Raw genomic sequence first — 15,835 nt, 5'->3', positions numbered from 1 at the left:
GCAAGTCCCACCCCGCCCCACTGAACAGACAGATGGCTCCCAGAGCAGCTTCTGCCTTTAGAGAACTCTGATCCCCACGGGAATCAGGAACAGCACCTGAGATCAGATTCCTGCCTGGACCCAGCTTGGAGGTGGTCAGATTCACCCTGCACTCCTTGTGCTGGTTTAGCTGCAGAGGTTTCCAGAAGCCAGGAACATTCCCATTTTCCCTAACACCACCACTGGACCATCAGTCTGGTGGTCAGTGCCCACCTCTCCTTGCCCCAAGGGCCTGGGCAAGGGTCAGAGCTCTGTCCTCCTTCCTGACCCCATGGAACCCCTGCTGGCCTTCCCTCCCCTCAGGAGAAGCTCAGGCACACACAGCACTGGCTTCAGAGCTCAAACCCCCTCTGCTTTGCCCTTTGATGATTCCCACTGCCCAGGAGCTTGGGAAGGGCACTCCCATGCCAGAGCAGGGAAGGGACTGTGGAGAAGAACGTGGCTGCAGCCACAGGGCCACAGCAATTTGGGACCCCTGAGAGCTCCAGGGCTGCTGCTCTGCCATCACTTGGGATGAGTGACACTCCAACCCCAGAAACCTGACGCCACAGAGACAAAGATTTGTCTGATTCTCTTTTCTTTTTTGGTGTATGTGTGTGTGGAAGAAGGGATTCTGTTCTGTCACTGCTCTGTGCACGACAGACCTTTACAATCCCACCCAACAACTGCTGCATGAAGCCAGCAGGTCTTCCAATTGAGCTGGAGCTTTTCTGTTGGAAATCCCTCCAGCTGAAGGAAAGATGCCCTGAGCAATGGAGAATTCACCTGTGTGCATTGCTTTGGAGTCACCAGCCCTGTAAGAATGTGCCTCTTGTATTATGGGCTGGTTCAGCTTCAAGGACTCCTTGGTCTCTTTGAGCACTGAGCAGGTAAAGAGCCTAAATCAGAGCCCTGAGATCACAGCTGTGGCTTTGGCAGATTAACAAAGAAGGCTAAAACAAGAGAAGATGAAGTCAAGACTGACTTGGTCTTTCATCAGTGTCCTCTCCATTTAAAGAGAATATCACAGTTAAGTGAAACAACCACACCAAGACCTCACATGTGAGAGCTGAAAGATCCCAGGACAAGGCAGAAAGGGCTCAGTAAAAACCTGCTGAGGAACAGCACTAAAATCAGGGCAGAGAGAAGAGAGAGCTTCAACCCCCTCCACTAACAATCCTGATTTCTTTTTTATAATGGAGCCACTATTTCATATTTAGAAGAGCTGACAGTCCAAAATCCACTGGCCAGGCAAGAGAAGGTTTTATTCTAACTGCAGGGAGCAGAGTGCACAGAATTGTGCTCATCTCTGTGTGGAAAGCAACAACAACCTGAATTCTGCCCTGAGCTGAGAAGGCAAAACCTATTTACTTCTGTAAAAGACATGGATGTCTAAATGCACTAATGGAGCCACGAAGAGGAAAAACACTGCTCAACTGGAGGGATTTGTTATGTTTACTGCCCAGGAAACTGCTTCACAAAATGGCTTTTGACTAAGATTTTAAGCCACACAATAAATTTGTGCTGTGGTGTGCAGTGCAGGCAGGACAGAAACATTTTCAACCCCTAAGTCTGCCCCATGGATTCAAGCCAGCACTGGGAGCTTTGGGAAAAGCAATTTTCCATCAAGTCTGAACTGAGGAGAGTCAAGAGAAACTTTCCAGGTAGCCAAATGGTCCCTGGATAATTTTCAGCCCATCTAAGCAGATAGATAATGAATGCTGTGAGAACACTCACTGCCCACTGTCTGCCTTCCTCACTCACATTCCCCAAGACCGGGATGAGGAGAAAAATCCCTTAATGTTGAAGTCAGGGTATGAATGATTGGTTTGAGTCCTGTTTTACTTTAGAAAGTCAGGCTAATTAAACAATTTGCTGGTTTCATGTGTGAGCAGAGGGCCTGCACTGCCTCTGCTCCATCTGAGCAGCTCCTCTGGCCCCAGCACATCCCAGCTCCGTCCAGCAGCTTTTCCAGCCTGGAGAATGCCCTGGTTTTGCAGCTGGACAAACAAGCACCTTCACTTTGGCCATCTGAGAGGGAAATCTGCTGTATGAGGAGCTGCAACTCCCTGAAATGAGTATATTGGAATATCCCAAGTGTGTGTGGCCCTGCTCTGCCAGGAGCAGGGAGAACTGCCCAACTGCTGAGCAGGGCAGGGCATTTCCTCACAGAACAAAATTCCCAAGCCACCACCAACCAGTTGCCCACGTGGGCAGCAATGACTGGTCCCAGTGACAGACACCTGACCCACCTTGAGTGGCATCTCCTGCAGCGTGGTCCTCCAGGTTGGGAGTGGCTCCTACGCCCGCCTCTTCAGCTGCTCCCAGGTCAGAGAAAGAAGGGGAAAAACATGATCAAAATAAGAGTTAAGTTTAAGCATGTGCCTGGAGAATGAATCTGCCTCCCTGCTGAGAGGCTGCCCAGCAGAATGAGCAGGATCTCTGCTGTATCACAGCAGGGCAGCATCAGGAAGGGAATCTCCCCACACCGATGATGGATCTGGGTAGATCTGCTCAGCCCCTGCTCTACAGACCAGAGCAGTGTTTCACCAGCTTCCAAATCCTAAATGGCAGGTTAGTACAAGCTCTTCCAGGCAGAAAACAGGCTGTTAAGGAGCAAGGAAACTTGTGGATGCATATCCTCTTCTACCCCCAGCTGGCCTTTACGTGGCCAGCAGCACTCCCATGAATGTCTCTTACCTGAGCTCACCTTCTTGGTGTCTGTGACCAACCTGTGAACCCTGCCAAGGCTGTGTGAGACCAGTAATTCCAAGCCTGATACAAAGCTAGAGAAATCCTGAACTTCAGGACCACAGGTACATCAGAGACTGATGGTTTTCTTCACAGTGATGACGGTTTGTCTCCACCAGCATTTTTTCAGTTTATTCTATGACTGCTTTCAAGCTAGCTTAAACAATTATATTGGTATGCCACAGCTCTCCAGTCAAACTAGGACTTCTTCTGTTTTCCCCATTATTTTCCAAGCAGTTCAGGATACACTGGCTCCCTGAGAGAGTCAGATCTTGCACCAGAGCCTCTGTCTGTGTTTCAGCCCAGGGCTCTGCCAGCAGCTCAGGGACTGGATGCAGCACAGAAATTTCACTGCTGTGAGTTTGTTTCAGTGCTTGGCACTGGCAGAAGCCCTTTTCTACCCGCTGCTTTTCTCAGGCCCTGCCTGATGCTTCCAGGGAAAGCCAATGGCTATGGCACAGGGGACACATCCTCATTTTTTGCACACAGACCTGTCCTCCCAGATCCTGCTCTCCCACACACTGCACTGCCACAGTCACTCCCTGCTCTGCCTCTGAAAGGCCCCATCCTTCCCTGGAAAACCAGGCCCAGGTGCAGTGAGTGCCCACAGGGCATTCAGGCTGAATTAGTCACTTCACTTCCTCTGCATTATCCTTAAAAGCACTGCTGCAGTGGCCTGGTTTTCACCTGCCACTCCAAAGACACCCGCGGGGCTGGGCAGAGCCCAAGAGCTGCAGGACAGGCACCCAGGGGCTGCCAGCACAGGAACAACCAGGTAGGAGCCTGGAGGTGGGAGCCAAAGCCACCACAGAGACACCAGACAGAAGGATTGTCAGATGTGGAGCAGAGAAAGAGAGAAGAAAAGGCTGCGAGCTCCCCCCAGGATGGGGAAGGCAAGAGGACAGCTCTGAGGGAGGAATTCTCTGGAGAAGAAGGAAGCAGCACTGGGAGCAGCGTCCCTGTGAGAGGTTTCGTGGTGTTGTCTCACAGCACCGACCAGTCCAGCTCTCTGCTCTGTCTGCAGCAAGAGATGAAGCTGCACCTTGGTCTCCCTCACCTGTGGTTCCTTCTGGGATCTCCCCGTGCTGTTCCGCACCACCCTGATCCTCGTGGTCTCCTTCCTCCACTAAAGGTGCTGTGGCATCTGAAAAACAACACAGCTTTCACACAGCTGCTGAGAGGCAAAGCCCTCTGGAGGCCAGGATGTGCCTGAAGAACTTTCTGCTCAGAGAAGCACTGGGCTCCCCCTCGAGCCAGAGGAGCTGGTGGAGGGAACAGGCATGACACAGCAAAGCCAGAGCCACAGGGACACCGTGAGCTGCCCCCTGCCACACAATGTGCTCCCTACACTTCTGAAGGCTTTGCCTTTTTGTCCAAAAATCCACCACTAAAAGCAGCCCCTGGTGCACAGCAATCCTGCATGGAGACACGGCTGGGCTGGAGCAGGACAGAACAGCTCCTCTGGACTGCACAAAACATCCCAGTGGGGCTGCATTGTGCTCTGGGACACAGGGACACCCAGCTCCACCTGCCACAGGGGTGGCTGCTGGTCCTGACAGTCCCACTCCAGCTGGAAAGCAGGATAATATCCCCTCCTGCACCAGACAGGTTCTATGTCCTGATTTCTTGAGGCACTCTCCCAACAATCACTCAGCCCACGCCTCTAGTGGGACAGGGCTGGGACTGCTCAGCAACTCTGCTCTGCCCGGCCTTCCTTCCTTTCAGAACAATTTTGCAAGCTAAAGCCTCTACCTCAAGTCTCCAAAGGCAGATTCTTGAGATTAAAGCAGCAAAAAGTGAAGGTAATTACAACAGTGAACGAGTCTCTAGACCACTCTGGAATTAGAGTCTTTCCACCCACGAAGCATTCAGGACCTGGGGAGCACAGTGACACAAACCTGTGTCACCCAACACAGGACAGCTCCTGGCTGCACTGCCAGGACCTTGCAGAGCCCCTGCAAAGTCTGCAGGAAACAAACCACGAGCAACTTCCTGAGCTGTAACCAACAATTCACCTTTCTTGCTCTCCAGCCCACTCTGCACCTCATTCTGCAAACACCACTAGGGATGAGACCAACAAAGGGGTTTCTCCTCCTGAGAAACCCCACCAGACACGGCACGGGGACTCTGTGGTGAGGTTGACCACGAGCCCATCCATCATGGTTCCAAAGCAGAAAGTCAAAGAGCTCCCACCTTCCGTAGTTGGGGTGCTCTTAGCGTCAGATGTTTCAGAAACAGGCTCATCCGATCCATCATCGACTGGTATCTGAAGGGGATAGCCTGGAAAACATTCAAATACTTACAACGAGTCCTTGGCTATCACCTGGGGGCCTGGGGGGGACCAACTCTCATTGCCCAGATCCACAGCTGCAAGAAGCTGCAGCTGGAGAGTAAAAACCACCTGAACTAAAAGCAAGCAAAGCGTGAAAATGCCAACCAAAAGCACCAGGGTGACCACCAAAAGGAACACAGGGAAACCCACCACCAGCAAAAGAAAAGCCCAGTGAACTGGGCAGGCAGAAACAGCAAAGCATGGCACAAGCAGGCAAGGAGATCTCAGCAACTTAAGGAGGAAAGATGTGCAGCTTCTGAGGCACTGTTGTCCTCTCCCTCCCAGAGCAGGCTGAGCACTCCCAGGACTGCAAACCAGCCCGGGGTTGTGACAGGGCTGGAGCAGGACAACATTCCGTGCCAAGAAAAGGTGGCAAAAGTCTTCTGGAAGAGCAGGGCAAGAGGCACAAGTCTCCCCTCAGCAAGGGTGCGGGCAAATCAAATGATGAGAGCTGGGAAAAGTGATTTGGAAAAGAAGAAGCGAAATCCCTGGGAGCCTGTGATGTGTGAAACGAGCTGAGAGGAGCTGTCAGACCGCAATGCCGCGGAGCCAGGATGAATGGAGGCTGTGGATTCTCTCCAGGACGGAGGCCACCCATTTATCTGGCCAAAGAGGTGTCCAAAGCACCTCAAGAAAAGGAAATTAAGATGATGTTTATATGGAGCATAGCCAGGAGTGAGTCCCACCAGGTTTGCTGGCAGTGCGGGTTTCCAAGCTCAGCTGTGGAGCATGGTGGAATGAGAAAGGAAAAGCTTCTGAAGAAATGCAGGTCTGAAATATGGTGAGGAAGACTCCAGCATGGCCCCCACTCCCAGAGCTCTCTGCTCAGTTGTCCCCAGGTCCCTGTGCAGGTGAGGAAAGCAGGCAGCAAGCAGCATCCTCGAGCTGTGTGACCCCAAATAAATAAAAACAGTGCTGTGTTTCCTTAGCAAACTGAGGAGTGAACACAAACACACTTGCAAAGCTACAGCAGTGGGATCCCCCCTAGTCTGGGGTTATTCTGCTCCATGGACAGTGAGATCCACCAGCAGCATTTTGCTACAACTGTGCATGTTGGAGCATCTTGTGGGCTCCCTGTGGTGCCCTGGCTGCAGCCAGGTGACCCTCAGTGTCCTTCCAAGGACCCCCCACACCACCATGCCCTTCTCCCTCTCCCTCCTCAGCCCAGCAGAGGCCCAGGCAGGTCCTTCACCACCTCCTGGACGTGCTCACCTGATGAGAAGTGTTTTTCCTGGCCAGGTGCGTGATCCTCCATCATGGTGGTGTCCTGAGGCTGCTCTGTCACCTCTCAGCAAAGATACCTGAAAAGGAGAGTAAAAAACTAACACCTATTAGGCAAAACCTGACACAACAGGAGCAAAGGGAAGGTCTGGTCATTGCTGCACGAGCAAAAGCCTGTGCCAGTCACTGCATCCTCACAACAAACACAGAGGCAACTCCTGCCAGCTGCAGTCAAGTTCCAGGAGTATTTAAGATGTCCCAAGCAAAATGAGCACCCAGGGCACAGCTCTGCCCCAGGAGGTCCCTGTGAGCTCCTGGTGCACGCTCCAAACTCTGCATTTCCCAGTTTAACCAGTCTCCCAAGAGCTGTGTTTGCTGGTGAGGAGTGATGCTGCTGTGGGAAGGGATCCTCCCATCCCTGTGGACACACCCAGCAGGGACACACAGCTACCACAAGACACTCATCACCTCAAAAGCCATCCAAAAGTGACATGTGGGGGGACACCAGGACTATCCAGAGACGGATTTTGGGCTCTTAGAGGAGAGGGTCTCACTCAGCTGTGGCTGTGAGGGGACAGCACAGCCCCTGCTTTAACCCCAAACCCTTCCTGCAGGGCTCAGAGAGCCCCACCATGGCACAGAGCAAAGCAAACAGGTCAGGGGTGGAAGCAGAAAGTGCCAAACCTCCCAGCCATCGATCTGCAGAAGGAAATGAAGCCTCCAACAACCATTACCTGCCCCTCCTGATGCAGGATGGACAGACAGCGCTTTCAGCTGCCTTCCTAAGAGCTGGTTAATTACAGCCATTGGCAGTGATTAATAATCAGCTATTAGTGTGATCACATGTTTGCCATGACCATCAGGGACGGGCAGATCCACCAGTGGAGCTCAGGTTACCAGCAGCAAGGAGGAAACTTGTGGTTTTGTCTGCTGGCAATAAATTAGCTGCATGTATGGAACCACATAAGAGAAACTCCAGGGCCAGTAACCAGATCTCTCACCCAGCTTTTTTTAAGCCTTAGCAAGATGACTCTGCAATTTAATTATTGCCTTAGACAGCTACAAAGCCATTGGACGGGACTGGAGAACCAAGGAAGCTGGAGAACTTGCTCTGGAATGAAATCATCCATAAAAATGGAGGTATAAAATAAGAAAGAATTAAGTATCCAATTTTTGCTCTAATTGGTGGGCCCTAATTATTTGGACATATGGGTGCCCTCCTCCCAGTGCTCAAAGGATCATATTGATTATACCCAGGCCTCATCTGGCTGATGCTTTATATTAATTACAGCACTGAAATACTAAAATACAGTGTTAACAGATTGCAGGGACCACAGAAGCAACCTAGGCACAAACCTGGCTGTAAAATGACGCAGAAATGTGCTGCTCTGGTGTGTGCACGTGGAGGAGTGCCCCAAACACACCTGGCACTGGGTACAGCAGCTTTCCCAAAGCCCTGCCCTGTCCTGGGCAGGGAAATGTGGATGGCAGCAGCAGCTCCTGCCCCTCCCTGCTCACCACACACCTCCCACCTTTGCTTCCCAGCTGCACATCCAGGGCTAAACTCCCCCAAATCCTCTGTGCTGCACCCACACCGGGATTTTTCTTACTCTGCCTCCCCTCCTCTCTGCCTCCCAGGTGTTTTTTGGAGAAGAGCAGTTTAGTGTCTCCCCACATTTGGTCCTTCCTTGCCTCTGGACAATTTCCTGGGGCACCATGCAGAGGGGACTCCTTGCTGAAGGTTCATCTGCTGGCTCCATGGACAGCATCCCCCTGGGGGAAACCTTGCATTTCTGGGCATGCAGGGCTGCAGCCTGGGAAAACCTTGCATTTCTGGGCATGCAGCCTGGGAAAACCTTGCATTTCTGGGCATGCAGGGCTGCAACCTGGAAAGTCCTTGCACTTCTGGGCATGCAGGGCTGCAGCCTGGGAAAACCTTGCATTTCTCCTGGGCATGCAGGGCTGCAGTAAGGGGAAGATCTTGCATTTCTCCAGGACATGCAACCTGGGGAAGTCCTTCTCCTGGGCATGCAGGGCTGCAGCTTGGGAAAACCTTGCACCTCTGGGCATGCAGGGCTGCAGCAGCGCTGTGATTCAGCAGAGGCAGGAGGCTGCTGTGGGCAGGGCTGGTGGTCACCTGCTTGCAGTGTGCCAGTGCCAGGGCTCTCCAGCACAAAGGAAGGGCCAGGGCTGTGCAGAGCAGCTGGGGATGCTGCTCCCTGCCTGTGCTGCTCAGGGACAGGCAGGGCCAGCCCCCACTCCCACCATGGCATGGCAGAGCAGCTCGGGGAGGATGCAGCCATTAATTTTTCAGAGACAATCTGAGAGGAAGAGCTGCCTTCCTGTTCCAGGGGAAAAAGCAGGACTGAGAGCATGCAGGTCCATCACTGAAACACTCAGGGGAACCCTGGGGGCTCCTCAAACCCGGCTGCAGCCCAGGGAACACCCCCAGTGCCCCTTCCTTCGCACACAGAGGTTTGGGGGCAAGGCCTGGATGGATGTGGAGAGCAGAAACATCTCCCAGCAGATGGAGCACAGCGTCCTCCTGCTGCTCCTGAGAGTCCCCTGTGCCTGAGCCACCATCAGTGGGGAACAAAACCACCCCCAGCTGGCACAGGAGGGAGGGAAAGTCTCAGCTTGGCCTTGGGTTTTCACTCAGGTAATGAACTCATAGGACCAAAGAGAATTTCAGTCTTATTACAATGGCATTCTCTAGATTTGAATTCTCAAAGATGGGCTGAAAATTCTGAAAGAAGTCCACAATGATAATCCTCTTTGTTTTTCCTTTTGAGTGGGGGAAGGGGAAATCCCTCTCAGAGAAAAACTTAACATCAAGGGGAAAAAAAAAATTCTAAAATATTCTTTAAAATGTAAAACCAGCCCCGCCTTGAAGCAATGGCTCAGTGATGCATAATTAGAGCAAAGAAAGCTGCACAGAGATAAACTTGAACAGCACCCTCCTCATGGCAGATAAAGCACAAACCCTGCAAAGAACCTTATCCATCCCCAGCAGAACTTTTCTCCTTAACCAGGGACACTATCTAAAAAGCAACAGCCCATCCCATAATTAACAGCTCCTCCAAACCTCACATTTTCCAGACCTGAAGCCTGCCTGGCATTGGAAGGGACCTCAAAGCCCACTCAGAGCCAGTCCTGCCATGGCAGGGACACCTTCCACTGTCCCAGGTGCTCCCAGCCCCATCCAGCCTGGCCTTGGGCACTGCCAGGGATCCAGGGGCAGCCCCAGCTGCTCTGGGCACCCTGTGCCAGGGAGGAACATCCTCCTAATATCTACTCCAAACCTACTCTCTCAGTCTGAATCCATTCCCTTGTCCTGTCACTGCAGGTCCTTGGAAATAATTCCCAATATTCCCCGTTTCCCATAGGTGCTGGAAGGCCACAATCAGCTCAGCCCAAAGCTGCTCTGTGTGCCCAGCCCCACGTCCAGTCTGCAGCAGCAATTCCTGCCCTGGGCACAGCCAGGACATCCCAGCAGGGCCCCCACCCTGCAGCCCCTGGGGAACCCAAAAAACCCCACACAAAGCCTCCAGCACCCTCTGCCTGCTGAGGTTCAGAGCCCAAACTCTTCAACCCTCGGGCAGAAGTTTCTCTGCAGTGGGAGGGAGATCAAGAAGGGGGAGAGAGCAGATCCAGGAGCAACCTGTGCCAGACATCCCCAGCCCTGGCACAAAGGAGAGGGGAACAGCCTCCCCTGAGCCCCTCTGTGCCAGGGGGTGAGTGGGTCACAGTGGGCACAGGGCCCAGGACTGTCCCCAAGCAGGGCAGGGACAATCCCAGGATCACAAGGCTGGACCAGGGGCTCGATTTACACAGCCCAGCCCAAAATAAACCCGGCCTTGGCAGAGCTGCCTGTGGGTGGTGCAGGGGCCCTGGTGCACAGGGGTGAGAAAACACAGGAAAAGGAAAGGAACATTTCAGCAGCAGGAGAGTGCAACGCCCGGGGAGATGCTGGCACACTCTGGGACCCACCAGTGGCCCCACCATCAGCTCCACCCCTCATACCAGCCATAAAATACCCACAAAATACTCACAAAATACCCACAAAATACCCAAGTGATCACCCAGATAACTCCCAAGCCTCTTGGCTATTGTCTCGTGCTCAGCATCTTCCTTCCCCATTATTTAATCACAAAGCCCTCGCTCTTGTTGTCAAAAATGAAAATTCAACAAACACGAGCTAAGTGTTACCTCTGAAAGGTGATCAAACCCAAAGAGGGCTTTAAAAAAGCATCATTCCGTCTGAATTACATAATTAAAACAGAGTGACAGCACCGTGAAACAACATCAGCCTGAAAGGCTGTTCATAATTCATAAGCAACTTCCTTTTCATCTCCTTTGTGCTCTTCTCCAAGTACTGTTTTTCCCAGAAGCTGACAGAGGAAGGAATATGGACGATGATCTCATTAATTGCAGGCACTAATATGCAGTGAGCTGAGAAATTACATGGAATTTCAGGATATCTAGTCAAGAGGATGGAAAACTTCTTTTAGGTTCAAAGACAGATAAATGCCTCTTGGAGCAATAGGAAAGAGCTGCAAAAGGAATTGTCTCCAAATTGCATGTTTTCTTTTTTCTTTTTACTTTTTTTTTCCCTATATTTATTATAGTTTAAGTAACTCTTTGGGGGTGTGAAACTTTTGTCCCTTTCTCCAGGGGCTGGACACTTTTCAGAGAGACATGAGATGGGTTTGGGCCCACAGCAGAACAGCTTTTGGGGCACAGCAGTCTCATCACAGCAGCATGGACATCCATTTTCTTTTCCTGTCACTCCATTCCCCCAAGCTCCTCTCAGACCAACACAAATCAAAGCTGCTCACAGCCAAGAGCTCTGCCAGGGGTCACCATGGGGGTCTCCAGGGCAGGCTCATGGCCAGAGAAAAGCCAAGGAACACTCACTCACATGCTGGCAAGTTCCTCAGGGCTGCTGAGAATTAAACTAACAGAATTTGCTGTCCCAAATCAGCTTAGGCCCGGTTCAGCAGCTGCCTCAGAGCAGGGTAGCAATTAGAGACCAGATTATCCAGCACAAAACCCCAGCCCACAGCCTGAGCTGCAGGAGAGGGGGAATGGGTTTGTCTGCACGTCTCCTCTCTGCCCCAAGAAAACATCTGTGACCTGCTCCACCTCCACCTCACCCAGAACCTGAGCATCTCCATTTCCACCTGCAGCATCTCCTGGCACTAAGTGCATCTTCCTTCCTTGATCTTCCACCCCTTCTTAATTTCCTTCTCACTTCTGACCTGACCAACCTTTCCCAGCAGCAGTGCAGACCCCAAGCCTTGCCTGTGAGCTTTCAGGGTGAGCCCAGGGAGGTGCTGGCCCTCCAGATCACCCAGCTCATTCCATAATATGATGCAAAAATCAGGCTGCCCCTAAGTCCCCTAACTTTAGGTAGATTAGAGCTCTGATCAGAAGGGCTTAGGTGGCAGCAGAAAAGGAAGCAGCAGCAGTTTTAAAGGCTGCCCTGTGTGCTCAGCAGGCTCTTTGCAGAGAGGGGAGAGAAGCCTCTTTGGCAGGGATTTGCCAGGCTGCCTGAGGATTTCCTCCCACCCCCTGCTACAGCATCTTGCAGTCCTGCATTCCACTGAGCCCCGAGATGGTCGATGGGGGGGATAAAATTCTTCCTCCCCAAAATCCTGCTTGCTTGGGAAGCCTTTAAGCAGTTGAACACGTAGAGCGGATCAAAGAGAAGGCAGATCTTATTTACCAGCTAATTCTCTTTGACTCTTCCCATCCCAGGCTGAGCCCAACCTGCTGCAAATCAGAGCCTCCCCCCTGCTGCTGCAGGTTTAAGGCGGGCTCGACAGCTCTCAGGCTTGTAGCAGTCATTATTCTCTTAACAGAAAGTGCTGGAAGGCTGATATTCCCCCAGCACTACCTTCCCACATCATGCCCAGGTGTGGCTGCAACACCAGGCACAGCAGAGCGCAGGACAGAGTCACAGACTGCTCCCCCAGCCTCCAAAAAGGATGGGGAGAGGGAAAAGAGGGAGAAGAAGTTCCCAAAAAAATGCCCCTGGATTCTTAATGAATTGGGACAATGGATGGCACAGCAGCTGCTCTGCCCCATCAAGTGCCTGCTTCACCCTGGCTGGCAAACCATGAGGAGGCAGCAATGGCTTTTGGAGAGATTGCACTGCCTGAAGGAAGGAAAGCAGCATCCATCCCCACCAACTGACCCTGCCACACTCCCCTGTGTGGCTCACTGGAACTGTCAGGGATGTGCCCAGGATGAGCAGCAGAGGACAGAGCTGCTGGCAGAGCAGTCTGGGGACAGGAGCCTGGCGGGGCTCACCTGCTCTGGGGACAACTGCCATCTCACAAACACAGGGCACTTTGTGTGGCCAGCAGGGTCTCATGGCTATCACAATTTTCTTCATTAATATGAGGCCAGAAACGAGCTGACAGAACTTATTTCATGCTCCAGTGGGTACCAAACCAGCTCCCAAGGCGGGGACAGGCTGGTGGATTCAGACCACCCCCACCTCCCCCCAGTACAGCCCATCTGGGAGGGCACTGAGCACTGCTACACCCACCCTGAGCTCCCTGCAATGTAATTCAGCCAACCAAAGAGCTGAGCAACACCCCAAAAGTCACTCTGTCAGCCAGCCACACACGGACCAGCCTCACAGGACCAGGAGGGTGGGAATCCCACCCAGCACGGAGCTCTCAGGGTGATCCATCAGCTGTGAACAGAGACTCCTTGGCTCTGCTCTTCCTCCTTGTCAGAGCCAGAGCTGTGCAGCACAGCCCCAGCCCGGGGCCAGCAGGAGCAGCACAGCTCTGCCCACCCAGGGGTGCCCACCCCAGGGCTGGGGACATCCCTGCAGCCTGAGGGGGGTCAAACACAAGCCCTGGGCCATCTGCAGGGTGCACACACTCTGCACCACCGAGGTGAAGTTAAATGGTCTGCATTTGACAGCAAAAATTGCCAGGCCAGTGCTGTGCCAGCAGCAGCCACCACCCAGCTGCACCTGAGCCCCACCAAGTTTTGCCTCGGGCTTGAAAAAGACATTGTGAGACACAAGGTATGTGTTTATCGCTTACTTTGATCTCAGCTGCTCCTCTTTCTTTGATTTCACAGTGCTGACAACATTTGCTGCGCCCTGACAGAAGTTCTGTGCATATTCAATGCTGCCACAGTAATGAAGATATTAAATATGAAAGATCCTTCATGCCACAGCTCCAGCCTAGAGAGGGATCCCAGCCAGGGCAGATGAGACAGAACCAGGAGAGCCTTGTGGCCACTAATGTTGCAGGAGATTTTCTCAGGGCCAGGAAAACATTCTTCATGGATTGGGCCATCATTTCTGAAGTTATTTTGAGCTGTTTCAGCACATGGATAGAAAATAAAACGATGACAACGGCACCATCTGCTGCAGCTACTGTCACGCCACCATGGCTGGCACGGCTCTGGCAGCCACAGAAAGCCTGTCCCAGGGGAGAAGCCAAGGTGAGGCTCCCCAGGGATGGATCCCTGCTCTCCTCCTGCAGGATCCAAGGCTGACTGCAGGAGCGGGTTCCAGGCTGCCATGGCAGGGACCCTCCCCAGGGGAGCAGAGGGGAAGGACAGGGTGTCCAGCAGCAGTGCTGGGACAAGCATTCCCAGCCTGGAAGAGCCCTGCAGGGAGCACCAGCCTCCCCTACGCTCCACACACTCTGCCCATTTCACCAAGCCATCACTTCCAGCCACTTGACACCCCAAACTGGGCACCAGGCAGTCCCTGGCCCCAGTGCCCAGCTCCAGCTCCCCGAGGGTGACTGTCAGAGCTGGAATGCAGCAGGACACTCACCAGGACACTCTATAAATACAGAGGGAAGGCTCAGGCACTCTCGACACACTGGCTCCTTAGCCTAGAAAGCAACAAACACATCAGATCTCACCAGCTTTCGGGGCTCCAGCAGGACCTGTCCTCACCCCAGCAGCCACCACAGTGGGATCTGCCACGCCTGTTTTAGCTTCTGTCTGGCTCTGCTGAATTATTTTTGTTTTTCATGACTCAGAGGCTCTTCAGATGAGGTCAAAAGTCACAGTGTGTTTCCTGAACATCATCTTTCATTCTTTAATGCCGAAAGACAACAAACAATAGGACATTCATCAAGTGTTTCTGCTTTGCTTTTATGTTGTTGCATAACAGCAGAAAAACACGGTTCCCTAAAATGTTCACAACTGTATTTACTAAAAGGAAAAGCTCAATTTTTTTATTAAATCTCTATCAGGTCACTAAGAAGATAAACGCAGAGGAAAAAAAAAAAAAAGCCTAATCTGGAAAAGCTCAAGAGAGAAAACAAACAAACATCAGCAGGAGAGCTGAGCGTAGGGATGAGAGAATCCTCATTTCCTGACAGGGAGGGGAGGGACTGGGACACTCCAGCCCAGGGGAAGCAGGTGGGCACCCCAACAGGTTCACACCCCCTGAACACCTGGGAGCTCCAGCCCTGCTGATCCCACAAGGATCAACAAGGCACTGGTGCCTGTTTCTGCTCATGTTCTGCACACCATGACACGAACAGCAAGGGACTTGTGATGGGAGATGGCCCTGGCTCCCCACACCCTGCACAAGGTCACAGAATCCAAGAGCCAGAGCTCTTCCTTCTGACACAAAAACCCGACAGTAGCTGCATTTGTACCTTTATTCCTCCTAACAAGGGAGCACAGTTCGTGCTGAGGCACAAGACAAACGAGGATTTTACAGTAAGGATGAGCAGCAAATAAAAACCTTTATACCAAAACATCCCCACTGAGCTCTTGGATGTCTCTCCCCAGCTGGTCTTTGCCCAGTTTGGGCCACTTGGGATGACAATCAAGCAGCAATCTGTCTTGCCTTGATTTTAGTTTTATGGGGCCGATGAGCAGACTCGCAGCACAAGCAGATGCAGGCAGTGTGACTAAGTGACAGTCCACATGGGAACATGGACCATAAATTCAGCCAAAGAGTTGTAAAACCTTTATTTCCCCTCCTAACCCAAAGGCTAAAGGAAGAGACAGTTTAAAAAAAAATACCCATAATCCACATGCATTTCATCTTCCCCAGGAATTAGCCCAGTTGGTGCCAATTTTTCTTCTCACAGGGATGAGGGAAATTGTCCGAATTTAAACCTGCCCCAAGTCTGGGAATTCCAGCTCAATCTCCCCCAGTGCATTTGTTAAAAATAAACGAGGTGCAATCAGCCTCCTCGGGCATTTTATCCTCTTTCAGCTCTAAATGCAGCTCTGCTGTCACATGTATGCCATGTACAAAGGGACCGCCTGCCTCCCAGCCTCACTTCTGCCTCCAAATAATCTCACTCCTGCTCTCGGCTTACCAGGGCTCCATTCACGTTCCCCGGGGTCAGGGGCTCTCTCTCAACCACTAAAACAAAGGCTGGAAGATGCAGGGCCGCTGGTGTGTCAGCACTGCTTGTTTTTATCGTGGATGAATGGAGCCAGCCTGTTTGGAGAGGCTCTGACCACACCTAAAGCCACGGCTTTGTCATCCCTTATCGAGGGAGG

At 52.2% G+C, this 15,835-nt stretch overlaps 1 protein-coding gene across 20 annotated transcripts in view; it reads right to left on the bottom strand.

The window, feature by feature from the left end:
* LOC311163489 (microtubule-associated protein tau-like) overlaps window positions 1-15,835 on the bottom strand; it is a 42,052-nt gene that overhangs the window by 18,350 nt on the left and 7,867 nt on the right. For 11 of the 20 annotated variants that reach the window (XR_014616786.1, XR_014616787.1, XM_084222356.1 and 8 more), the window contains exons 2-5: window positions 6,314-6,402; window positions 4,963-5,049; window positions 3,827-3,913; window positions 2,271-2,336 (exon numbers count right to left, since the gene is read on the bottom strand). Coding sequence is in view for 18 of the 20 variants with exons in the window: in XM_084222356.1 (XP_084078482.1) it covers window positions 2,271-2,336; window positions 3,827-3,913; window positions 4,963-5,049; window positions 6,314-6,359 (286 nt within the window). In the remaining 2 variants the exon portion in view is untranslated. Of the gene's footprint in view, window positions 1-2,270; window positions 2,337-3,826; window positions 3,914-4,962; window positions 5,050-6,313; window positions 6,423-14,226; window positions 14,274-15,648; window positions 15,703-15,835 lie in introns of those variants that run through there. The other 9 variants (XM_084222369.1, XM_084222366.1, XM_084222360.1 and 6 more) reach the window with 4 other exon arrangements.

This window comes from Fringilla coelebs (genome assembly GCF_963513975.1).
Source record: "Fringilla coelebs genome assembly, chromosome: 27".
Classification (NCBI taxonomy): Eukaryota; Metazoa; Chordata; class Aves; order Passeriformes; family Fringillidae; genus Fringilla; species Fringilla coelebs.
This window is presented reverse-complemented; position numbering and strand designations above follow the sequence as displayed.